General features: G+C 41.0%; 1 protein-coding gene across 2 annotated transcripts in view; it reads left to right on the top strand.

Annotated features, from left to right (window-relative positions):
- The window catches only part of Dennd5b (DENN domain containing 5B), a 125,164-nt gene that overhangs the window by 20,333 nt on the left and 78,166 nt on the right, over positions 1–26,665 (top strand). The window contains exons 2-4 of one of the 2 annotated variants that reach the window (XM_021636449.2): positions 6,216–6,281; positions 10,929–11,038; positions 23,455–24,121. In XM_021636449.2, the coding sequence (XP_021492124.1) occupies positions 6,216–6,281; positions 10,929–11,038; positions 23,455–24,121 (843 nt within the window). The remainder of the gene's footprint in view (positions 1–6,215; positions 6,282–10,928; positions 11,039–23,454; positions 24,122–26,665) is intronic. The other variant, XM_021636450.2, reaches the window with a different exon arrangement.

Genomic DNA, 26,665 nt, shown 5'->3' with positions numbered 1-26,665 from the left:
TCCTCCCCTTCCATCTGACCCTAGCTTATCAGGTCTCTTCAGGACTGGCTGCCATGTCCTCCTCTGTGGCCTGGCAGGGCTGCTTGGGGGTGGGGGCCGAAGAGCTCGCCGTTGGGTTCATGTCAGGGATAGACCCTGTTCCCCACTTGGACACTGAGCCGCCACGGGCTACATCCGAGCAGGGGTTCTAGGTTATGTCCATACATGGTCCTCGGTTGGAGAAACAGTCTCAGGAAAGACCCCTGGGCCCTGATACATTTGCTCCTTGTGGAGCTCCTGTCCTCTCCAGGAATTACTAACTCCCCCTTCTTTCATGATTCCCTGTACTCTGTGGAAGGTTGGGTTATGAGTCTTAATATCTGCTTTGATACACTGCTAGGTAGAGTCTTTCCGAGGCCCTGTGCTGTAAGCTCCTGTCCTGTTACTTGTTTTCTCCTACATCCAATGTCCATCCCATTTGTCTTTCTAAGTGAGGGTAGTACTACGGATCTTAACCACCGAGCCATCTCTTCAGCCCTCTACCTTTTATCTAAACCTAAAGCCATTTAAAATGAACATTTTAGCATAACAGTTGTCTTGGAGATGGCGGTACCAGAGATCAGATTCTAGTTCTGCCATTTGCAGATTTTGTATCTTAAAATGGTTAATTAATGAATGAAATTTTAATGTGTGTAGGTATTTTGCCTACATGAATATCTGTGCATTATTTACACGCCTGATGCTTGCAGAAGCCAGAATTGAGCACAGAACTACGGTTGTTGTGAGCTATAATGTCATGCTGGGAATTAAACTTGGGTCCTCTGGAAGAGCAGCCTGTGCTCTTAAGTGCTGAGCCAGGTCTTATGCACATGTACATGTGTGCACGCACGCGCGCGTACACACAAACACACACACACACACACACACACACAATTTCTAAAAAGAAAACAAAGTTTCAGAGTGGATTGAGGTTTGTGGTCTCAGGCTTAGCCATACTGAGATCGTCAAAGTGAGCAACAGTCTGGAAGCTGAGCACAGGTGTGTACTTGGTACAAGTACAGCCTGACGTTTACAGAGAAAACACTGTAGAGCACTGATCACTGTGGAAGACCAGCCTGCATCTGGACTGAAGTTAACTGATTTCTCCTTCTCACCTAACAGCAGGAGAAGAATGCTCTGAAATCAAGGCAGGGTGCAAGAGGGCTGCAACTCAATCTGGGCTACTGTATAGACTTTGGCACTTGTGCTGGACTGCATGGGCTACCTGTCTGGCTACTAGGCGAATTTTAAGAATGTGAAGTCTCAAGTGATCCCGAGAAACTTTCCAGTTGACTACAAGACAGAGAAAGTCCAGCCTCACATTAGTGTGAACTTCTGGGCACAGTTTCCTGTCTCCATTTGCCCAGAGATGAACAAGAAGTTAGAAAACATTGTCAGTCTCCTCTGGTGAGCAGAAAGCAGTGACACCTCAAAATAGCAGCCAAAATAGCAGCAGATCAACCAGACAACTGCAGCCTGATCAGTTTAGGATAGACCTAGAACCAAAAGTTAGGTATCAATCTGTACTGTCAACTGCTGGATGGCAAGATTGTCGGTGCCAATGACCACAAGCTTAGCGTAAAACTGGAATGTCGACATGAATGAGTACTGTACAGTCATTTACTTAAACTGTTTGTTAAGATAGCTACCTTCAGAATTTTAAATTTTAACATGTACTATTACTACCAAGTGGAGGGGGGTACATTTGTACGTGGTGCGCATGTAAGCGGCCAGTGGAGAACTTTGGAGAGTCATTCTCTCCTCGCACTTTCATGTAAGTTCTTGGTATGGAACCCAGGTCATCAGGCCCATAAGGCAGTGTTTTTACCCCTGAACCATCTCACTGGCCCTATCTGGTATTTTAAGATAGAATCCCAGGTAACCCTTGAACCCAACTATTTTATAGCCAAAATCAAACACTCCTGCCTCTGCCTCCTTTAGTAAAGTTTAGTTAAAAATATCTTCAGAGGATAGATTGGGAGGGGTTCCTCAATTCACAAATGCCACACTGTGGCTTGGCCCAGACAGAAACAAGGCAGTCAATTCAGAAGTCTTCTCTTAGCACTTTCTATGAAGACTTTATGACTTTTTTTTTTTTGTTTGTTTTTTAACTATAGATGGCTTCTCTTATAAACACAGAGAATGGAGCACATTCACCAGCTGATAGACCAGGGCGGTCTATCAGTTAGTATTTATTAATAAATAAATATCAGTTATTTATTTCATTGCTCCAACAAAATACCCAATAAAGCAACTTGTTTTAGTTCCTTTTCTGTTGTGGTGGTGGTGGTATAACACCAGGCCCACGGCAACTTGTAGAAGAAAGTGTTTAGCTGGGCTTGTGGTTTCAGAGGATTGGAATGCTGGTCATCCTGGCAGGAGCACAGCCTCAGGTAGGAGCCACTGGAACCGCCGTCATCTGATCCACAAGCGCAAAAGCAGAAATGGAGAGACTCTAGAATTTAATATACTTTTAATATTGTATGTGTGTGGTGTAAGATTGTAGATATATCTAGATATATCCTAGATGTTATAATGTTACCCTGTAATGCCAACAAGAAGCTCAAGGTCATCCTTAGCTACATAGGAATTTTAAGGCTAGCCTGGGCTATATGAGACCTTATAGCAAACAAACAAAAAGATATTTCTGAATATCATGTTAGACCTCCAGATTTAAAGCGATTCACCTTTGAGTCTGTGAAGATAGCTCAGCTGTTAGGAGCACTTGCCACTTTTGTAGAAGACCTGGGTAAACTCCTAGCACCTACCTGGGGTTCACAACCATCCTATCTCTGGTTGTAGGTGGGATTAGATACCCTCTTCTTTGTCTACAGGCACCATGGGATGCACATGCATGTGGAACACATACATACATGCAGGTAGGAGACTCACACATAAATAAATAAGATGAATAAATTAAAAAAAAAGATTCAGCTTTAAGGTGTTAACATTTTAGAGGAACAGAAGAAACTTGGTTCTCAAAATGATTCTTTCAAGTTGAGGGAAACTTGGTTCTGATAAGGCATCAGGTTTTGTATTTTAATCTAGCAGTAGCTGCAGGTGGGAACTGGTAATGGTAATTGGCACTTTGCAAACCTGTATTGAGCGAACAGACGGAAGTGTAGCTTCCTGGGCACTGAACCTTGATTCCCTACTCTGATTGCTGAGAAGCAATGGTGTGGACAGACCCATAGGAAAGGACTTTATAAAATACCCTTCATGCCCTGTTCCCACACTAGCCATCTTTATCTGTTCACACCAAAAGTAGCCTTCGGGGTGCGGCCAGCTACGTCCTTCGTGTTGTGTCATTTTGGGGTGGAGAGGATGGATGTGTGTTAAAGCCAGTAATTCAAGACTTAATTCCTTTTTTTGTTGTGTGTGGATTTGTTGCTGTTGGTTCATTGCTCCAAAGTGTGAAATAGCTTTCTGGAGCTCCCCTGCGAGCTGGGCAGAGCTTTGTGTGTGTACTCACACGACTAGGCAGAGCTTTGTGCGTGTGCTTACGTGGTGGCAGAGCTTTGTGTGTGTACTCACGTGGTGGCAGCACCAGGGCAACAGATTGCACCTCTGTTGTAGTCCCACCACTCAGTTTATTTTTTAGTAGTTTAATGGGTACACTTTAGAGTTTCCATTTTGTATGAAAGTGTGTCTTCTCCTTCAATGCTGTAATCAGTATCACTTAAAATAAAACTGGAATGCAATATTGAAACCCCAAATGAAAGGTAGATATCAATAGAGGAAGAAACATGAGGTTGCCATCTGGCCTTCACACGTATACACACCTGCATAGACACACACATGCAGCCATGGCACAGAATATTTGCATGAAGTTGGCTTTTAAAGATAATGGCATAGTTAATTGTGAAATCCATAAGTTGGATGCTGATTCTTTTACAAATTATTTCTACAGAAAGTTCCCGTTAGTATATGAATAAGATATAACAAAAAAGTTTACTTGAAAAACTTAGTTTTTCATTTATTTCCTTGTTTTTCCACTTTATTTAGTGTGTAGAGGGCCAGAGCCATGGTGTGTAAGTGGAATGCAGAGGACAGGCCGTCCAAGTCTGCTCTCTGTCATGTGTGTCCTGGGGATAGAGTCCAGGTTTGACAGCAAGAACCTCTGAGCCATCTCACTTCCCCTTCCTCCCAAATGTTTTGAGTCTTTTCACATATTGTTGAAACACTTAATTTTTCTATATTCTAGCTGGAAAAAAAAAAGCGCCAAGAATCAGATAAAAAAAGCAAATGGCAGTATTTGTGTGGATGTAATGTTTCTTTCTTCAGGTGTTAAAAATGTTTTCAAAATTAAGTTGTTGGTACAGTTCAGTGAAAATACTAAAGATCATTGATTTGTATTTTTTAAGGGGTAAATATTAAGGTGTGTGAGTTATATCTCAGTAAAGCTATTTTTAAGAAGGCTGTGAACTTGAACAGGCATTATCTGTTATAGTTACTGACTTTCCAGTCATTCAGTGGGAAATTATGTGAGCAAATGTATAAAAGCCAACAGAGCTTTTAGATCTGGTTGTATTTTAGGGAATCTTAATGGCCTAGAAGTCACTGGATGATGTATGTTAAGGTGATAGCACTGAAAGGTTGAGGATTCTCATCTGAACTGTGTCATGAGTGACTGATATACCGGAGGGTGGAGGCTGAGCTCAGCAGGTGAGGAAGGGAGAAAGAAACCCTCAACAAATGTTTGATTATTTGATTTTTGAGGAATTTTGTCTTTAGCAGACAGTAAGGGGTCTTTTTTTTTTTTTTTTTGAGATAGCGTCTTGTCATGGATCCCAGACTGGCCACACATTTGTCGCCCTCTGCTATCTTGCATGAGTTCTTATGAGTTCTTTAACATACTTTATAGACAGAGTTGCTCATGTTTTTCTGCTCTGTGTCTGATACTTCAGGGTCATTCTATGGAAAATCTGTGCTCTTTGAAATTAAAGGATGAGCAGGAAGGGCCATGCAGTGTTTTGTTGTTGTTTTGTTTGTTTGTTTACTTCCGACAGTAACTCACCTATGCATGTAGATATATTATATGTTTCTTTACATTTGCTACCTTCTGAAGTTAGCAACACATCCTGGCCGTCTCCGGGGTTCAGAAAGAAGCACAGTGCATTTGGTGTATCTCTTTTCTCCTAATAATCCATCCAAGTTATTTCCATTGAAGTGTCGTGAACAAAACTCTTCACATAGATTTTACACAATTTTGTCTCAGTCAATTTCCTGTCACTTTGGGGTAGGAAGATAATATATAGACCTAATGGTGTGACAAAAAAATCATTTGTTTGCGGACAGCCTGGTAGAATGGTGCTTGAATATGCTTGAAACCTCAGGGGGCGTTTTAGACTTTAGCCTGCCGTGTTTTGAGTATGTGCCTCTTACTCAGTTCTGGGCCTGACATAGGTGTGGGTGGACATTTAATGGGGTAGAACTCTGTCTTTGGGTTTCTGGAGACGTAAATCAAGCCAGGCTTGAAGATGGGGCTTCTAACCCTGCAATATAAGGTGGAGTTGAGGGATGGAAACCTTATTTGGATTTTTTTAGTTTTTGCCTCATGTTTTTCTCTTAGAGGATCACTGAGCTATTTTGCATTTAGTTGTCACAACTTCTTAAGATCCTCTTGGCCATATGTCAGTTTCCAGGCTTTGTTCTGGTTTCTTTATAGCTTTGGTGAGTACTTAACAGGTATGAGCTGTTCCTCTTGAAATGTGATGTCATGAGACTAGATTTATGGAGTTGCACATCCAGAGCATATTTGGTTTCATGAGGAAGTATTAAACTTTCACACTGGCAGTGATTGAGAGTTCTTGTCCTTCAGCACTCGTTAGCATTTTGAGGATAGCAGTTTTTGGACCAAACCCCCTCCAATAGGCAACAGTGGTCAGGGTACAGGGTACAAGTCATTTAGTTCTGTCATCATACTTTGTTAGCGTCTCTTAATATTTCTTTTGAAATTAATCTTTAAGTGCATGTGCTTTTTCCACTGTTACAGACGACTAACTGGTATTTATAACGTTAAAATTACTTATGTTCTTTGCTTGTGAGATACATATCACTGGTGTTAGGCTGTATGCTTGACCTGAATGTTTTAAATTTAATTGCTTTTAATTTTTTATTGTTTTCCATTCTTCAATATCATTTTTGTTTGTTTTTACTTTGTTCATAAAGATTTTTGTTTCTGTTACACTGTGTAGTTTTGTACGAATGGCTAGAAGCAGATCGTCATGGCAAGAGCCAAGATACTGCAGATACAACTTCAGGTAAAATGGTGTAAAGAAAAAATAAGGGGGGTATTAGAAATCATAATTCTGATTCACCCCATACCCCATCAGGAATGTTTCTTAAACTTGCTTTGATACAATTATAGATAATAATCATATTTTGTTCTCTCATCTGCATCTTAATTTTTATAAATACCTCATGTGCTTCATGGCTTGGAAAAATGTATTTACTATTCTAAGCTGTCTTGTCATGTATTTTCTATTTCCTTAGAAGGAGAGGCTTAATTAAAGCTCAAATTTAGTAGATTACCTGATAATTAGGCCTGTATATGGTTATAGCAAAGATATTGACATTACAGTTATCTTTTGGCAGTGGTAAAAATTTAACCTAAGGCCCTCATAAGTATATATAGATACTAAAAGAAATTTACAGTCCTTATTTGTTTCAGGACTATATTTAAAAGACGCACTTCAATTTATGGATGTTTATATACAGTTTCTATTCCCTGTGGATCCAAAATCTCAAACTCAGTCATTTTTCCTGATTAGTCCTATCATTAAATTCTGAGTTAGTGTCATATAAAAATATGCATTCAAAATGAAAAGAGTAGGTGGTTCTCCCAGCTCCTAGGTCCCTCGGGTTCCTGAAACTTTTTTTCCCCTCCCGGTGATGTTAATAATAATAGAATAGCTACATTCAGTCATTTCTAAATCCTTACCAGTGGTGTCAGAGTTTTGCCAAGACAGCTGTACATACCGCAGTGATCTTTCTTGTTGCTTTTTCTTCCTTTTTTTTTTTTTTTAAACAGTATAAGAGAAACTGGTGATAGAGTTAGGAGTGCTGGCGGTATTACGGAGGTGGTAGTGGTAGATGTGTTAACAGTGACACAAGTGATGGTGGAGGTGGTGATGGTGGTGGAGAAGGTGGTGGAGGAGGTGGTGGTGGAGGAAGTGGAGGAGGTGGTGGTGGAGGTGGTGGAGGAGGTGGAGTAGGTGGTGGAGGTGGTGGAGGAGGTGGTGAAGGTGGTGGAGGTATTGGAGGTGGAGGAGGTGGAGGAGGTGGAGGTGGTGAAGGTGGAGGAGGTGGAGGTGGTGAAGGTGGAGGTGGTGGAGGTGTTGGAGGTGGTGAAGGTGGAGGAGGTGGAGGTGGTGAAGGTGGAGGTGGTGGAGGTGTTGGAGGTGGTGAAGGTGGTGGAGGTGGAGGTGGTGAAGGTGGAGGTGTTGGAGGTGGTGAAGGTGGTGGAGGTGGTGGAGGTGGTGGAGGAGGTGGAGGTGGTGGAGGTGGAGGAGGTGGTGGAGGAGGTGGAGGAGGTGGTGGAGGTGTTGGAGGTGGAGGTGGAGGTGGTGGAGGTGGAGGAGGAGGTGGAGGTGGAGGTGGTGGAGGTGGAGGAGGTGGAGGAGGTGGTGGAGGTGGTGGAGGTGGAGGAGGTGGTGGTGGTGGAGGAGGTGGAGGTGGTGGAGGTGGTGGAGGAGGTGGAGGTGTTGGAGGTGGAGGAGGTGGTGGAGGTGGAGGAGGTGGTGGAGGTGGTGGAGGTGGTGGAGGTGGTGGTGGTCATAGAGGATACATGTTGTTTATGTGTGTTGTATTTTTGTGACATTCTTTATGGAGGTAAATTGGCTCTGTCTTGAGAAGGTTGGTTCCACAGGCAACAGACAATTATATTAAAAATGACACTGTAATGATGTCTCTGATTTATCTTCTGTCCCATTTATAACTTGATATTTGAGTGAAGATGTTACTATTTTAACCATGCACAGGCAGGAATTCATTAAAACTAAGTACTACAAATAGTTATATCCTGAATTATGCGCTGGTTTTTTTTTTCTGTTACTGTGGTATTTTATATTTTACTTATAGTTATGGATAAAGGTAGGCATTTCTGGGTCTTAGATTATGGGCAAAAGAGAGGGTTTCTTAGAGCTTTGCTATGACGGTAGCTAAGTCAGTAGCATAGAGTGTTTGTTTGTGTTCTTTATTTATTTATTTATTTATTTTGAGACAAGGTCTCTATTTAGCCTCAGCTAAATTCCTGGAACTCACTATGTAGACCAGGCTAGCCTCGAGCCCACAGAAATCCTCCCACCTCTGCCTCCCACGTGCTGGCATTAAAGGTGTGCACCACTACGCCCAGCCTTGTAGCATAGATTTTTAGAACCAGAAGACCATTTTCTTGCCTGCTTGCCTCCTTATTTATTTATTTATTTATTTACTTACTTACTTATTTATTTATTCATTCATTCATGGGCCTAAAGTGAAATCTAATCTTTTTTTTTTTTTTAAAACAAGAAAATTATCTCAGTATTCACACAAACAGCTTAAGAGCATCATTTATCCAGAAGTCAACAATTTGAATCCTGAATCCTGTGTTTGTCAGTCACATTAACTCATGGACTGGTTAATATTTATCGACTCAACTTTTGGTCATTGGGTAATCTAGTACCACGGTATAAAAATTGATAAGTTTTGAGGGTGCCTTTTTTTTTTTTCAATTCCTTTATTGAGAAAGGATTCACAGTGATCCTTATGCCCCTCAACTGCTTGGATCATAGACATGAGAAATCACACCTAGTTGCCTTTAACAGTTGCTCTCCTGGGAGTGGAAGCGCTCAACTCTTAGAATATGAAACTACATACTAAAAATATACAGAGCTGTGGTACTTAGCTAAATAAATCAGGAGAATCTAAAGGAAAATGATCAATTGTCAAGGACTTCAATTAGAAGCCATAGTTTAGTTGCTTTCAGCAAATATATTTAAATTTTATGCTCATAAAAGTTCCTGTATATTTAATATTGAATATTTCAATAATATTTTAGTGTGTAACATTTCCCTTCTGTGATTTTTTTAAAACTTTTACACAACTCAAAAGTATCTGTCAGCAGGGTATGGTGGTGCACACCTGTAATCCCAGCACTCAGGGAGGCAGGTGGATCTCTGTGAGTTTGAGGCCAGTTTGAGGTCTACAAAGCAAGTCCAGGACAGCCAAGGCTACACAGAGAAACCCTGTCTCGAACAAAAAAAATCTACCTTTTCATATTTTTCCCCAAGTGGAAATTGAGTCAAGATGGCAGTGCCGCTTCAGGTCGGGTGGCTTTGTGACACTTCTTTTAGTTGTACAAATGCTGGCAAACTATGTTGATATTTTTCTGTAACTGTAGCTTGTACTAACCTAAAAGTAGAAAAACATCTGGGCTTTTAATCCCAGCACTCAGGAGCCAGAGCTATATAACAGTCTCAAAAAGACCAAAAGGGGAGAAAGGAAGGGAGGAAGGGAGGAAAAGGAAAAGAAAAAAAAAAAAAAAAAAACACAGGAAATGATAACATTTCTTTGAGGTCTTCTAATCTCTTAATACCATCTTTTTTACATTGACTGTTTAAGATCAAAAACATAAAATAAATTAAATTAAAAAAAAAAGGCTGGCGGTAGTGACACAGACATTTAATCCCAGCAGAGGCAGGGGCAGGCAGATCTCTGGGAGTTTGAGGCCAGCCAGGTCTATAGAGCTAGTTCCAGGACAGCCAAGGCTACACAGAGAAACCCTGTCTTGAAAAAACAAACAAAGAAACAAATCCATCGGCATCAAGATGTTTTATGAAACTAAGGCATTTGGGAGTAATAAGTCTTACAGAAATAGTTTGGTCAAGGAAATGAAGAAAAACCTGATCACTCTCACTGTATTTTTATTTGCAGAGGTGGTGGTGGTTTCAAGACAAGGTTTTGTTGTGTAGCCCTGGCCAACCTGGAACTCACTCTGTAGACCAGGCTGGCCTTGAACTCAGAGATTCACCTGCCTCTGCCTCCAAAGTGCTAGGATTAAAGACGTGTGCTACCACCACCCAGTATCTTTCTAGAAATTTGATAGGTAATGACTTGAGTGAAGAATTTCTTTAAAAAGTTAATGTGTTCAGTGTGTTTTACCATCACCCAGCCAGCAGGGAGGTTTGATTGTGCTGACCCCATCACTGAACACCTGTGCCTGTGTGTCAGACAGTGCAGTGCCTGCTCTGCGCTGCAGCATTCAGTTTGTGTGTAAAACTTCAGTCTCGTGACCTTTACCTGAAAATACTTCAGTGAGGTGTTTTTATATAAATATTATCACCATATGTTGAAATGAGTATAATTCCGTAACACCAATGATATCAGTGTGTTTTGATTTTTAGTGTTATAAATACAGCTGAGATTTTCTAAAATTCAGATTTTAAAGTTTTTAAGTGCAGGGTTTTTTCCTTTTTCTTTTTAAAACTTTTTAGTTATTTTTTTGTTTGGTTTTTTTTTTTTTGAGACAAAGTCTCACCTTGTAACCTTGGCTAGCCTGGAATGGGACTCAGCACATAGAATTTACAGATCCCTGTCTGCCCCTGATTCTTTTTATTGCTAGTTCTTTAGTTGACAAGTATTTTTCAACTAAGGTTGTTAAATATAATCAATAAATGTTTTAAAAAATATATACTAGCCAGGCATGGTGGCACATGCCTTTAATTCCAGCACTCAGGAGGCAGGGGTAGGTGGATTTCTGAGTTTGAGGCCAGCTTGGTTTATAAAACAAGTTCTAGAACAGGCAGGGCTACATGGAGAAATCTTGTCTCTAATGATGTTTCTGGTTTTGCTTAATAATAATGCAATATTTTAAAAGTTATGTATTTTTAAGTTCCAGTTATTAATTTATTATTAATTATTTGTTGTAGGTGAAAATTTTGACCAGAGTCCTTTGAGAAGAACATTCAAATCCAAAGTTCTGGCCCACTACCCTCAGAACATAGAATGGAACCCTTTTGATCAGGATGCAGTGAACATGGTATATGTTTTTCTTTTCTCTCCATTTTTCTTTAGCATTCCTTTTAGTTTATTAAGATATGAATGATAAATGTGTAGTTTAATTTAATTAGTCCTTTAAGACTTATTTTTTCAGTGTGTGTGTGTGTGTGTGTGTGTGTGTGTGTGTCTTTCTTTGTATGCTACGTGTGTATGAGTGCCCACAGAGGCAGAAGATCCCCGGAGCTGGAGTTAGAGGGAGTTGTGGGAACCGAACTATCAAGTGCTCTTGAGCACAAAGCCATCTCTCCACAGACCCTAGAAATATAATAGTCTGTCTAACAGATGAGTGAACTGAGTCTCAGAGAAGTCAAGTCCTCAAATTTCCCACAGCAGTTACCAACAGTGTATTAGTTGTTAGTGATCTACAGCGGACCCTCACGTCTATTCTGTGTCCTCCTATTGAGCTGTGTTGGGTTTGTGTTAGTTCACAGATGCTTGGTAAACAGTGGTGACCTCTTTGCTTGAGGAAAGGAGTAAGTTTCTATATAAAGGGACATCAGGAAGATGGGAAGGAGCTTTAACACTATTTACTTATTTGTATATATATATACATGGGCTTAGTTATGCTATGGCATGCATGTGGAGATCAGAGGACAACTTTTAAAAATTTATTTCCTCCTTCAACTATGCCGTGTTAGTTCAAACGCCAGGTGCTCAGGTTTGGTTGTAAGTCCCTTTTTACCAATGAGCCATCTGACCAACATTGTTTTGTTTCTTTGACAGACAGCGCTTCACTCTAGTCCAGACCGGCCTTGTGCTTTTGGCAGTCTGTCTGCTTCAGCCTCTCAAGTGCTATGATCATCATACCTGGGATGAGCTCAAATGTATCATTTAAACATTGCTAGGAATTTGTTTTTAAGGCATTTGAATCCTTGTAATATGTTACCCAGTAGTGATTAAATTTTTTGTGGGCAGTAACCAAGAGACCTCTATTGTTATTAAGAAAGAAAATCCCAGATGTTCAATTTTACCAATAAAGACTCAGGAGTCAGATGCAGAGGTGAAAGTCTGCTAGCTCGGAGAGTCAGAGAAAGACCCCAGCTGATCTTCCTACTTGGCCAGCATCCCAGAAGGGAAAAAAAACCTTCCTACTCAGCTCACTCCCCAGAAGGGAAAAGCCCCCTCTCCTCCTCCACTCTGTCCTAACTACCCTTCTCTCAAGGCCCCTCTTTTCTGTTAATCCCTGTCAGCTGGTTTCTTGTCTGCCTCTTGACCTATGGTTAACCTCATTTAATCCTATTTACAGAAAGCTCTTGGATAAAAGGTGTGTGCTAGGGCTGAACCACACTACAATTAGAACAAGTTTTTTCAGTTCACAATCTCAGGATTTACAGTGGGATCAAATATCCTAAAACAAGGCTCAGTAAGTGAAAGTGCTTGCCATGCAGGCCTGATGACATGACTTTGATTCATAGTAGGAGAGAACCAACTCCTGAAAGTTGTCCTCTGACTTCAAAAATATAATGTCTACTTAACCAGTACCCGTATACCACATGTATGTGCACACAAACAAGAATAAATGTAATCTTTAAATAATTGTCTCCTTTGAGGAAAGGAAGGAAGGAGATAATTGTTTTCAGTGCTCTGGGAAATGTCCTGCTTAAAGGCCTGAGTAGTACTTTAGACCTTCATCATTCCTTAACAAACATAATTCAGAAGACCCAAAGTGAGCAAATAAGAGACTAGACAAGATGGCCATAGAAACTGTTGATGGCAGATGAGCTCTGTGATAGATGTAGTTCTTGAGAATTTCAAAGGTAGAACCAAAAAACATAAAAGGTACCATTGTTGCCTGGTGGTAAGGAAAAGGAATTATTTAGTAGATGCCTGCTACGTACTTGAGGTATGTTGTTTTCACAGATGTACAGTCTTAGGGTTTCATTGCTGTGAAAGGGCATCATGACCACAGCAGCTGCTATAAAGGACAACATTCAATTACATCTGGCTTATAGTTTCAGAGGTTTATTCCATTATTGTCATAGGGGGAAGGATGGCAGCATACAGGCTGGCATGGTGCTGGTGACAGAGCTGAGAGTTCTATGTCTTGATCCCCAGCTAGCAAGAAGAGACTATGTGCCATACTGGGTGTGGCTTGAGCATAGGAGACTTAAAGCCCATCCCACAGTGACATACTCCCTACAACAAGGCCACACGGACTCAAACAAGGCTACGCCTCCCTATGGGCCAAAAGGCCACACGGACTCAAACAAGGCCACGCCTCCCTATGGGCCAAGCATTCACACACATGAGTCTTTGGGGTGTTCCTATTCAAGCCACCACGTGCATTGTGATGGTCAGTCTTTCATTGACAGCTATGTTAATCTTTGAGCCATCTCTCTAGCCCTCATATTTTTTAAACTATTATTTAGAGATGTAAAGATCAAAACTACATGGGGTTGAAAAGAGCCAAGACAATTCCTGCTTACTTAAGACAACTTTACAAGCACACCCATGCATTTTAAATTTCAGAGACAGAGAAAAGGAGCTAGTCACTTAGCAGTTCCTGTTTCCTCTTATGGATGAGGAGAGACCCCTTCCTCCCACCACATTCCCTAGGATCCTAGCCACAGCATTTATGGTTCTTGTGCTCCTGAAATAACATTCATACTAGGATAACCTGGGATGCAGGTAGAGGAGTTTACAGAATACAGAAAGAGCAGGTTTATTTTGCCCATTGTCATCTTCCTCAGCTCTGCTTTCAGTTTGAAACTCTGCTCAGCCTGGCCTCTGTCAACAACACAGAGAGGGTAATATATGTGCCCACACCATGTGAGGACAATTCATAGAGTTGGTGGTTGTCTCCTTCCACCTTCATATGAGTTCCAGGGATCAGATGAAACTCGGGCCCTTAGGCCTGCATGACAAACACTTTTTGCCAGCATGACAGCCTGCCTGTAATCCTACCACAGGAGGATTACAAGGTTGAGAATTCAAGGTCATCTTTAGCTGTGTATTAAATGTACTCTATTCATGGCTTATGAGGTTCTGGGGTTCCAGCTGAGGATTTCATGTATGCGAGACAAGCATTCTACCAACTGAGCTATATTCCATCTCTGGTTTTGTTATTTTACTTTGTAGCCCATTCTGGCCTTATACTCTCAGTGATTTCCTGCTTCAGCTACACATACCTGGCTAGCATCCAGAGGGTTGACATTGAAATTAAAACAGACTCTCATTTCAGGAGCTAGAGCGATGGCTTAGCAGCAAGATGTTACTCTTGCAGATGGCCCAGGTTCAGTTCCAATCAGTCCCATGGCAGCTCACAACCAACTTTAACTCTAGTTTCAAGAGATCTGGGTTCTCTTCTGAATTTCTCAGGCACCAGTAACAGACATGGTATTCATATGTACATGCAGAAAGAATCCTCATGCACCATAAATAAATAAACAGGAAATAGAGTTTTAGAATTTATTACAAGTCAGTGCTTACAATACAATAGTAGAGAAGTTAAGACTCTGATTTAGTCATCAGTGTAGGAGACTGCCTATTTCCTTAATGTTGCAGCTGTGATGCCCATTTCCTTAATGTTGCAGCTGTGATACTAACTGACTTCTCCAACTCAGTATGCTTAAAACCAAATTCATATTTCTATCCATCAATTATGTTCAGTGAACAACTATCTAAATTGTTGTGTAAACCAAAACTCTTATATGTCATTCTTAAAATGTTAACTTTCTTACCTTCTGTACAGTCAGTTGTCTATTTTTCTTAGTTTCTATACACTATCTTGGTCCAAGATCATCAAGATCTCTCTCTCTCTCTCGGGTTTACTAATCACTGTCTAATTGGCTTCTGCTCCTGGGCAAAGAGGATAGCTGGAAGGCTGACTGACTCAGGCCCAGCTACAGGGCTTTGAGTTGGCCCACCCCAACATCTACCTCATCTATGAACCTCTGGAAGGTGTGAAGGGTCTAGTCCTACAGATCCAAAGCTACAGGGTCTCTATGTCACATGTCACAGACCAACAACAGGATCTCCGAGATGAGTCACGGTGAGAACCCAATATTGATAGTGTAGTAGAAGACAGAGGCCTCAACCAGAGAATGACTCACTGAACATTTACAGGTAAAGCTGTTTGGGCAAAAGGGTGCACTGTGGGACACACCGAGATACACTACAGTTTCCACAGTGAGATTTTATTTTCTTTGAATTATTTTTTTAATTTTTAATTTTTGTTTTATTTGGGGGGGAGGCTGTAAGGGGAGGTAGATTGAAAGGATGAGGAGATGTGTGGGATTGGGGTACATGATGTGCAATTGACAAAGGATTAATAAAAACTTTAAAAATTTTTTTCTTAGCCTAGCATAACTTTAATCCCTTTGGCTGAATACAGACACACCCTTGGAACACACCTTTAATCCCAAACAGTGTAGATAAGGGTAATTGATAGAAGAAAGCAGCCATGTTTGAAAGTAATGTCTAAGTGGTAGCACACGCCTGTAATTACAGCACCCAGGAGGCAGGGCGGGTGGATCTCTGTGAGTTCAAGGCCAGCCTGGTCTACAGAGGGAGTCCAGGACAGCCAGGGCTACACAGAGAAACCCTGTCTTGAAAAACAAATCAAAGAAAGGAAAGGAAGGAAGGTAAACAAAGAGAGACAGAGAGACAAAGTATTGAATCAGAGAAAGATTTGACAGAATAGGCTATGCCCAACTCTCCCAAGAAGCTTCTTGAGAGAGCAGCTTAGATAAGGCAGTTTTACTGGGACAGTTTTACAGAGCCAGGTTGAAGAGAGAGCAAGCTAGACACAGGTGAACACTGAATGAGCCAGAGAATGGGAAGGAGCCAGGAGATTAGAACAGATTGCCAAAGTTAGTATGAGGCCAGGCAGAGCAATTCAGTCAAAAGCTGAGAAGCCAGACTGAATCAGTCAGCCTGGCGAGGAGTTTTGAGCCAGGTAGCTGAGTTGAACCAGCCAGAGTTCAGAAAGAGCTAGAAAGGGTGAGCTTACTCAGCAGTAAGTCTCAGAGGCTGAAAACATTCTAGGCCTAGATTAGAATGTATGGAGGCTAGAAGCTTCTAGGACTAGGCCTATGCTGGCAGATGAAGCCTTGAACAGGACAGTTACTTCAAGAGAATAAAAGTTACTTCTCCACTTATTCTTTGCTAGAACCCTAGTTTTTTTTATTATATGTTTATTAATTACAGTTTATTCACTTTGTATCCACACTGCAGCCCCCTCCCTTGTCACCTCCCAGTCCCACCCATCCTCCCTCTTCTCTACCTTTCCCTAATCTCCAATAGGGGAGGTCCTCCTCCCCTTCTGTCTAACCCTAGTCTATCAGGTCTCACCAAGGCTGGCTGCATCATCTTCCTTAGAACCCTAGCTTTACACATAGTAGATGCTCAAACACTGATAAAGTGAGGGGATCCTGTTTGCTGATAATGCTTCTCTTTGTCTGTGTCTTTATGTTTTGCCCACCACAAAACCATCTCTGAAGCAACATAGTTGAATGATTTGTTCTTGCTCCTGGAGCATCTTGAGCACAGTCCATAGCAGCTTAGTTTATATGCCTGCTTTTCCCCCTGGACTATGAAATTTCTGACAGAAGGAATTATTTTCATATTTCTCTTCTAAGTCTGATACAATACATAGGATAAAATGATTTACTAAAGAAAGGAGGGAACGAAGGTAGAGAAAACGGGGATTTCATTGGATTTTCTGAATAATTTTTATCTCATTGGATAATGAGAAAAAGGATATGGAGTGTTAAAATTATAGAATATGAAAAGGGGAATTGCTAAAACTCAAGCCAAAGAATGTAATCCCAGCACTTGAGAAATACAAGCAGTAGTATTCTCATTTACTCATAAAGTCTGGCCTGGGCCACATAAAACTCTTTCAAGAGACCAACCAACCAACCAACCAAATCAATCAATCAATCCTTCAAAAAACCCAATGAACCAACCAAATAAATAAATAAATAAATCTTTAAAAAATCCAATAAACAAACAAACAAGCAAATAAATGGAAAAATAAATTCAATAAAATTCTAGCCAAGGATACTTAGTCACTCATAGGAGAAGAGGGCTGCAGACCACATTGTCCAATATTTAGTTAAAGACACATCTTATTTTTAGCTATTTTGTAAGATACTGTTAGTAAATAACAATATTGTGGGTTAACGAGAGACTTAAGAGCCATAGTAAGCAAATTATTATTTATGTCTCAGGTTTTCTGAGAAATACCATGTCTTTGTTCTTTTTGAAAAAGTCATCATATTTTCCAATTCACAATTCCAAGATTAGAAATACAGATTTTCCCTTTTTAATTTGTAGAGAAGCATTTAAGAAGAACTTTTACATCTGTTATCTGTGGCATAGGAGATCTTTCTTCACTCAAATATAACTTTTGGCAAGCTTTTCCTGTAAATGTTATAATGTGTGCTCAGAAAGCTACAAACTTTTAACTGAATATTTGGCTAATTTTCAAAAAAACATTGTACCGTGTTGATTCTCTAGTTTAGATGTTAAGAAAGCCTGTCAATAAAATTAAATTATAGCCTGCATAGTGACATAATCTTAGCACTTGGAAGAGAGGCAAAGGATCAGGAATTCAAGTTCATCCTTGGCTGGCCACATAAGAGTTCATGGCCAGACAGGAAAACATGAGACCCTGTCAACAAAACCAAAGTAACAATAACAAACATGCAAGTAAAAGAAAAATTAAGTTAAAATTGACTTTTAAAAAAAAACAGTGGCCTGTCACTACATTTCCATATTGCCTGCTTGATATACAAAGAGAAAGTTTGGGGAGATAAAGACATGTCTCAGCAGTTGAGAGCACGTGCTGTTCTTGCAGAAGACCCAGGTTCAGTTCCCAGCACATGCATGGTGGCACACAGCTCTCTAACTCCCATTCCAGGGGATCTGGCACTCTCTTTAGGCTGTCTTGGGCACCAGGCAGATACATGGTGATATACATATATACAGACAAATTATCCATGCACATAAAATAAAAATAAATCATTTCTTTTTCTTTAAGATAGAGAGTTAGCCATAGTAGCACAGGCCTTTAACCCTAACACTTGGGGAGGTAGAAACAGGAGGATTAGAAAGTCCAAGGCCATCTTTGGCCACATAACAAGCCTGGCTCATATCCCAAGACATATACACTGAAAATATAGTACATATATTTTTTTTTTGTATTAGTCAGTTTATTGACACTATAAATGGAGAGGGTTTTTTGTTGAGACATCACCACCAAAACATTTTTTTGTAAATGTTCTTGAAACTTGAGTTAAAAGTAAAGACTGTAAATATTCTCATAAATAGTTGGGAAGAGGAAAAATATTTTATTCCTTTAGAAAACGTAGGTATATGTCTTCCATTTTCTAAAATAATAAGCCAAAATGATAGCTTTTCTCATAATTTTAATCTGAAAAAGGTTTTTCATGGAAGAGTGACTGTAAACAGTTGGAAGAGTTCCAAGAACTGCGTATACTGTTCAGCTTACCTGAGGTTTCGCTTTGCAGAGACCACAGCATCTGGTGCTCACATTGATACCATCTGCTGAGCAGGCTGCTTCATCAGACCCATATGCTTGGGAGTAAATTGCAGATCAGTAATGGACGTTCTCCTGTCTACTAGCGTTCAGAGTTCACCACTGACTCTGTCCTCAAAGTTTATCATTTGATTTTCCTGCTATTTCTTCCCATACAGCAGCTGTTCAGTCAAAAGAACAGTGTTAATATCCAGAGAAAGACTGAGTCAGGTGGATGTCAACGGTGATGGGGCCCCTCAGGCTTGTGACTGGCATCTGTTTCTCCTCTTCTATACCTGAATTTAGAAGTTTTTAAATTCGGAGACTGCAAGAGGCAGCCAGTAAGAACAGAGAAGGGGGAAGGGAGACAGGGTTTTGTCTCTGCAGTTCTGGACAGCCTGCTCTGCCACTGAGGAGGAAAACTTAAACTGGCCACTTTTATGCAGCCAGAGCTGTGGAAAGTGGCTTCTAGCCAAAAACTGCAGGGGATTGTAAAAAAAAAAAGGGGGGGGTGCTCTTTGATCTGGAGATTAGCTCACTGGGCAAATAGGCCTCTTTGCAGAGATCTCCAGTATGCTAAAGTATGCCTGCATTTGTGTGGAGACCCCCGAGTCTAACTTCCTTGTGAATCTACAGGGGAATAAGAGATAAGAGAGAGAACATACACCACTCACACACATAAGCATTCAAGAGGAAAAGGTGTATGATTGTTACTGTCTTGGTTGGTTTTATACTTCTGAGACAAAGCTTTCTACATCAGAAAAGGAATTAACTCGTAGTTGAAAAGGCAGTTAATCACAAAAACAGATGAATTCAAACATACACAAACAGGTTACATGTTTTTTCATTAAAATGAAACATTTCTTACCTATGTACCCATTATGTAAGTTCATACTGAGATCAGACTGACAAAGGTTGACAAAGCCTAAAGGTTAATAGGGTCCAAGAGGTTACAGCAAGGTATATATGCCTGTTAAGTTAGACTGAGTTGGCTGCACATTTCCAGTTACCTTTTAGGTTATAGTGGGTTCAGGAAAATAATTTTATCTGTCTTTCATTCCAGGATACAAAGTAAATTTAGAATAGCAGTATATAATGCCATAAGCTGACAGGTATAAGGAACTATGCCTTGTTTATGTATTTTGACTTTAAGGTTTGTACTTAATTTAGACATTTGGTAGCCACATTATGTTTTTGGGTTCGTGGGAAGCTCAAGCCAACTTGCCTGTATTTGTGGTGTATACCAGGATTCCTGCTAGTGTTTGTTGCAGCCATAAGCTTTGTATCAGCTTTTAAGTTTGCTTGTAAAATAGTTCAAATAGAAAAATTCTATAAAGCTGTAATTAGGAATAATGAGATCATTGGTTCATTTGAACAGTAGCATAAAGGTCCTGTAGGAGGATTGTTCATTCAGAATGGGTAAATGCCTGGAAAGTGAGGGTCCGCACCATGCCAGAGTTTTGAGAGATGCAGCAACACAGAAAGAAGGAGTGTCAGAGGCCAGAAGCAGTTCTTGGGGTGCATCACAGTACAGACCTTTCAGAATACCAGACTGCCTTCAAGAAAGCCCACATTCCTACTGAACTTCTCCACTTCAGTGGCTCTTGGCAAGACTGGAAGCCCAAATTTGTCCAAAATCAGGATGAGCTCATGTCAGACACCATACAGATCCACTGTGTGACTTCCAGATAGCAGTACAACACCAATCTCCCTTTTCACTTGTATCTTAGACCTCACTGTGCATTAGTTAAGTGCTGTTAAGCCTTGACGTTCTTGGTCGCTGGAGCATGTGGCCATCTGGCACCTGTGGTAGTCAGAAAGCATCATAGATGTCCTTGTGGTCCACAGTGATGCTGTGAGCCACAAGCATGGCTATCGCCACCAGCTTTCTATTTGTTACTTCAAGACCTCAGTGTATATGACCAGTGAGAGAGGTGAGCTGCCTTGTCAGCTGTGTCTGTGTGTCATTTGTCACTGCTGTTGAACTTTATTATAGGGATGGTTGACTTTTTCCTCTTGTGCAAATTCATGTGTGTATTCATACTCAGTCATAACTGAAATAAAGGCATGCCAAGCCTATGTGTGTATTACACTATACGGGAAGTTGAGTCAGTCTGACATACTTGATAATCCAGAGATTCCAACAGTAACCTGACTCTAGGAAATGCTTGCTACTCTATGGCATAGACATTCTCATCAGCCTGTCTGGACTGGGGGTGGGGGATTTGCTCAGTCTCTTAATGTGCGGGCATGGAAAGAGTCTTGAAGAATATGGGAAACTAGAAGTATTACTGTGTCCATTATAAAATATAATCTTCCATAAAGTGAACCTAATTTAGGCCTTTTAAAAGACCTATTGCATAATCTTTGTTACAAATAACTTAAAAAATTACCTTATTCTAACTGTTTTATTAAATTAAAAGCTTTTCATTTTCAGAGTTTATTTTTCTATGATAAAACAGCATATTTATTCAAAATGGCAAAAAAGATGTCAGCATGTGCAGGGCCTATCAAACAAACACATCTTTATAGAGATTTCTACTCACACAAACCTGGACTTTTTGACTTTGTTCTTAAAATTTTATGATTGGCTTGCTATAGCAGAGTTGACTATATTAAGAAAATTTTAACAAAAAAGTGCTCAGGGAAAGAGTAAAATGACCCAAGTATGCATGTGGACTTTTCAAAGGAGAATTACACTTATATATCTTTAAAATAGTCACATGTGGGTGGGTGTGGTGGTATACACCTTTAATTCCAGCACTCTGGGAACAGAGACAGAACCAGGCAAATCTCTGTGAGTTTAAGGCCAGTGTGGTCTATGTGGTGAATTCTAGGAAAGCCAGAGCTACATAGTGAGGTTCTGTCTCAAAAAAATAAAAAGTAAACAAACAAAGCCAAATGTACGTTTTTGGTATCTTGTGAAGTTACAGCTCAAATTGTTGCCAAAGAACTTAAAAATGAGATAATAAAGTGATTCCTGTGATAGGATTGGGTAGCATTGCAGCTTGACAAAGAAAACCACCCTAGATTACAAGTGCTGCAGAGGAAGATAATTTTTAAAATTATTTTAAGTGAATGGGTGTTTTGCCTACATGTATGTCTATGTACCACATGCTTGCCTGGTACCAGTAGAGGCCAGAAGAGTGCATAGGATCACCCAGAACCAGAGACGATTGTGAACTGTCATGTGGGTAATGGAAATCCAATCCTGGCTCTCCAGAAGCGCAACCCAGTGCTCCTAAATGCCTTTCCAGCCCCATATGATAAAGTTCTTGATTTTCACCTGACGGAGACTCCAGTCAGACTCTGGAGTATGGGGACATCTCTTCTCATGTCTTAATTTTCTCTTCTTCTGTCCTGCAAAGGATAACTCTTATTTTTATTTTTGTAAACTTCTTTTTTACTAATCAAAAGAGCCTTCACCAGTTTTCCCTGAAAAACTGTCATAATCACTATAAAAATAGTCCTGGCTGGCACACTTTTTTTTTTTTTTTAATTTTTATTGATTCTTTGTGAGTTTCACATCATTCACCCCAGTCCCACTCATCTCCTAATTCCCTCATATCCACCCCTTTGCCCTTGCACCCAATATCCCTTCAAAATAAATCACAAAAAAACGAAAAAGCAAAGAGAACGTCTCGTCATGGAAGCTGTGGTGTCACCGTGGGACCCACAGTACACATCTCTGTCCACACGTCTTCACTTGCAAATGTTCCTAGCAGTGAGTCTTTGGTCTGGTTCGAGATCTCTGGCTTCAGTGACACCATCCATATTGGATCCTCACTGGGACTCCTCCCGGTTACCTGTTGTCCTGTATCATGGAGATGCTGCAGCTTTGGATCTGCAGGACTGTCCTTCTCACGAATCCCAACTGTTCACAGATGACAGAGAGCTGGGGTAGGCCAGCTCAGAGCCCTGGACCTGGGCCTGGGTGGTAGCTGAGCTGGTCAGCCCGCCAGCTCTCCCTTATCTGCACCACCAGGGTGAGTTCTCCAGCACCGCTCCAGCTAGGCCACCCACACTCAATGCCGCCATCAGAAGGAGGCAGGGCCAGTCTTCCTGGAGCTTGCTGCCAGGGCTGGCTCACCTAAGCCCCCTCCACAGAGTCAGCTGTGCTGGTGGCACACAGCTTTAGTCCCAGCACTCTGGGGCAGAGGTAGGTGGATCTCTTTGTGCCAGGCTGTATGGACCCTGTCTCCAAGAAATGTTCACCAGGTATCTCAGCACATGTTGTCTTCACGTCTTGTTCAGGGTCAGGGCCAAACCAAAGATCTTATTTTCTTTTAAAATTTAAAAATACCTTACACGTAGTGTGGGGTTTTGTGTGTGTATGTGTCATGTGTAATCACCGTGTGTGGAAGGCAGAAGACAGCCTGCAGAAGAAAGTTTGCCACCATGTGGGGGCGTGGGCTCTGCGGGTAGAACTCAGGCTTGAGAGCAGCTGCTTTGACCTGCTGAGCTAGCTCTGGCTCTTGGCTTCTCGTTCTTTGTGAAATTCCACACAGTGAACATTTTTCCATTTATGTATATACATCTATTTTTAAAAATTTTGTTACATTTATTTCTTGTTCGTGTATGTGCATACATGTGGAGATGGGACAGCTTGTAAAGTGAGTTCTCTTTTTACTGTATGGGTCCCAGAAATTGAATGAAGGTTTTGAGGTTTATGGTGGGAGGCAAGTACCTTAACCTGCTGAGCCAAATTGGCCCCACATTTGCTTCCTTTGAGAACATGTTGTCTACATGTAAGTGAGGAAGTTACACTACATTTCTAATTTAAAGCTATTACTAAAGTGAAGCTTGTCCTTTGAATCCTGTTAAAAAGAAAAGCATTCACCCCCTTTTCGTGTTTAAGTTTTTCATGCACTGCGTTCTGATGTTCTGATGTCCTCTCCCCCACTTCTCCGCAGCTGTGCATGCCGAAAGGGCTGTCTTTCAGGACACAGGCTGACAGTAAAGAACCTCAGTTCCACTCCTTTATAATCACCCGGGAGGACGGTTCTCGCACCTACGGTTTTGTCCTCACTTTTTATGAGGAAGTTACAAGTAAGCAGATCTGCACCGCCATGCAGACGCTGTACCAGATGCACAATGCTGAGCAGTGCAGCAGCGTGTGCGCGTCGTCCTCCTGCAGCATGGACTCGCTGGCCAGCAGCATCGACGAGGGTGATGCAACCTCCCTTTTGAAACTCCAGCGATACAACTCGTACGACATCAACAGAGACACCTTGTATGTTTCAAAAAGTATATGCTTGATCACACCTCTGCCCTTCATGCAAGCCTGCAAGAAGTTCCTCCTCCAGCTTTACCAGGCCGTGAGCTCGCAGCAGCCGCCGCCCCTGCCCCTGGAGAGCTACATCCACAATATTCTCTATGAGGTGCCTCTTCCACCTCCTGGGAGGTCCCTGAAATTTTACGGGGTTTATGAGCCTGTCGTCTGCCAGAGGCCTGGGCCCAATGAACTCCCTCTTTCTGACTACCCTCTGCGAGAGGCCTTTGAGCTCCTGGGGCTAGAGAATCTGGTGCAAGTGTTCACCTGCGTTCTTCTAGAGATGCAGACCCTTCTCTACTCACAAGGTAGGTGTGCTTCTGCCCTGAGCACGCACTGCACTCAGAAGCAGATAATGCTCCGACGTCTCTGCCAGTGTGCATGAAAGAATAGGCTTGGGCGAGATGAAAAGTTACAGGCTGTTTCTCGTTGAAGTGACAGTGGCTGCAGGATTAACAAGGAATCAAAAGTGTTGTGTTGCCCGTTTTCTTTAAGGAATACAATCCTGTTCCCACTACATATAGTTATCATTAGATGCATTGAAACTTGTTACTATAAGTGACTCAGAGACCTTCTGTTCTCTATAGTTCGTAGAGTTTCACATGACAATTAAGGTGGCATTTGAAAGAAATAAATGTTTACAACTTTATGAGGCAGACAACTTTGGACCTTTGCTTGTGGGAGCATTTCATGAGTTAGAAAAAAGCAATGTACAGGTAGGAAAAGATATGACACCCCAGACCTAGCAACAGATCTGCTAATGTTGTGTGCATTTGTGTCTTTAACATCCAAGTCTCAGAAGGTATTAACCTTTATTGTGTCTTTATTGCCAGCAAAGATTTATTAATCCACTAACAAGTTAAATTTTGTTTCACTTATATGTTTGGATGGGTAATATTGAGCCTAGACCAGGATACCTGTTTCTACCTGAATATGAATTTATATAAGGAAGAGAGATGGTTATGTCATAAGAGATACTAAATCATAGGAGACTGTAAATGTGCATTGTTGAAACTTTGGAAGTAAGGCCCAGCTATCTGGATTAGCATTCTGTGCGCTCATGTTTAAGCTGGCAGAACTGTGCAGCAATCTCCCTGCTGCTGCTGCTTCTGTCATGCTTATTTTTTTCACTTTCCTTTTTTATTTTTCTATTTTAACTTATAAATGAAGCTGGGCCAAGCAGGCTATATTTATGCTTCCCTGTCTTGTGTGTGTTGACAGCCCTTGGCAAGGTTTTCTCGGTTTATCCCACATACTAGTTTTCGACAATGTGCTCCAGTGTTGCTTGTTGTCATCCGCGAGTTCTCTAATGGCTTACTGGCGTTCTTTGCGCTCCCCTTGCTCTCATTCTCTCAGTGTTCATCGTTACCTACCTGTAGCTGAAACCCTTAGTGATCTCTTGTGCTTTCTTACCCCTTTCCCTGGAGTGATGGTAGGATTGGAGAGCTGTATGATGTCAGCTCTCAGTGTCAGATTTTAGACCACTTCAGATTTCAGGTTTGGGGATTAGAAATGTTTACACAGGATGGAGAAACGGCAGTGGTTAAGAGCGCTTGTTCTTGCTGTTCATGCAGAGACCTAAGTTTGATTCCTAGAACTCACATTGTAGTTCACAACTGCCCATAACTCCAGCTCCAGGAAATCTGAGACCCCTTTTTAATCTCCAAGGGCACCAGGCACACACATGGAGCACAGACATACATGCAAGCAAAACACTCATACACATAAAAGAAAATAATCTTTTAAAAATGTTTAACCGGTATTGGTTTTAGAAGGCATAAAAGCCTTCCTTTCACAACTCTGCTCTGCCCCTTATTAACTATAACTGTAGATGAGTGACTTAACTCTCAAGTGTTGGTCCCACCCTTCACTGATTAATTGTGAAAGTGAAATGAGAAGACCTGTATAGAATTCTTAGACTATTTTTGATGTTCCTTTTATTCAGGGGGAAATTGAGGCACAGGTGTGTTAATTAATCACAGCACAAGTAAGCAAACTGGTAGTTCAAAAATTGGGCTTATATCAGTCTCTCTCCAGATAACTAAACCGTGTTGGTAACTGAACTGGATCTTTCGTTACTGCAAATATTCTTTCTTTACCTGTCTCAGTACTTATTAAATTATTTCCTTATTCAGCAATATGATAAAGGCATCATAGTAAATATTTATGAAGTAGGAAATGTTTTTAATATTGTTAATATCTCTCCCTTTAGAGAAAGACATTGAAGTGAACAAAATAAAAGAATCACTGTATTGATTTGCACTCTGATGCCATTGTTTTGGTTTTGGTTTTTGTCCTTTGTGATTCTATGGAAGGGATTTAAAAGCTATTTGCTACTTCATTTCTTTTCTTTTCTTTTCTTTTTTTTTTTTTTTTGGATTAATTTCTTATTTTTACAGTGTTCTACCTGCAGGCCAGAAGAGGGCACCAGATCTCACTATAGATGGCTATGAGCTACCATGTGGTTGCTGGGAATTAACCTTTGGAAGAACAGCCAGTGCTCTTAACCTCTGAGCCATCTCTCTAACACTGCTACTTCACTTCTTATGCTTGATAAATATGTGCTGTAAAATTTAAAGATGTCTTAAGAACCAAACAATTACTGAGAAAATCCAAAGTGAATCTAAGCAGTGTATCAAAACAGATACTGAGACCCATAACCAACAAGCCTTCGGCAGAGTGTAGGGAATCATATGAAAGGAGGAATTAGTATATCCTAGAGGGGCCAGGGAGCCCCACAAGGTCCAAATATATCTGAGCACAGGGGTCTTCTATGAGACTGTTTATCCAACCAAGGACCATGCATGGATATAACCTACAACCCCTACTCAGACATAGCCCATGGTAGCTCA

This window comes from Meriones unguiculatus, chromosome 5 (assembly GCF_030254825.1).
Source record: "Meriones unguiculatus strain TT.TT164.6M chromosome 5, Bangor_MerUng_6.1, whole genome shotgun sequence".
Taxonomy (NCBI): Eukaryota; Metazoa; Chordata; class Mammalia; order Rodentia; family Muridae; genus Meriones; species Meriones unguiculatus.
The sequence above is the reverse complement of the archived record's forward strand: the minus strand, read 5'-3'. Positions and strand labels throughout refer to the sequence as shown.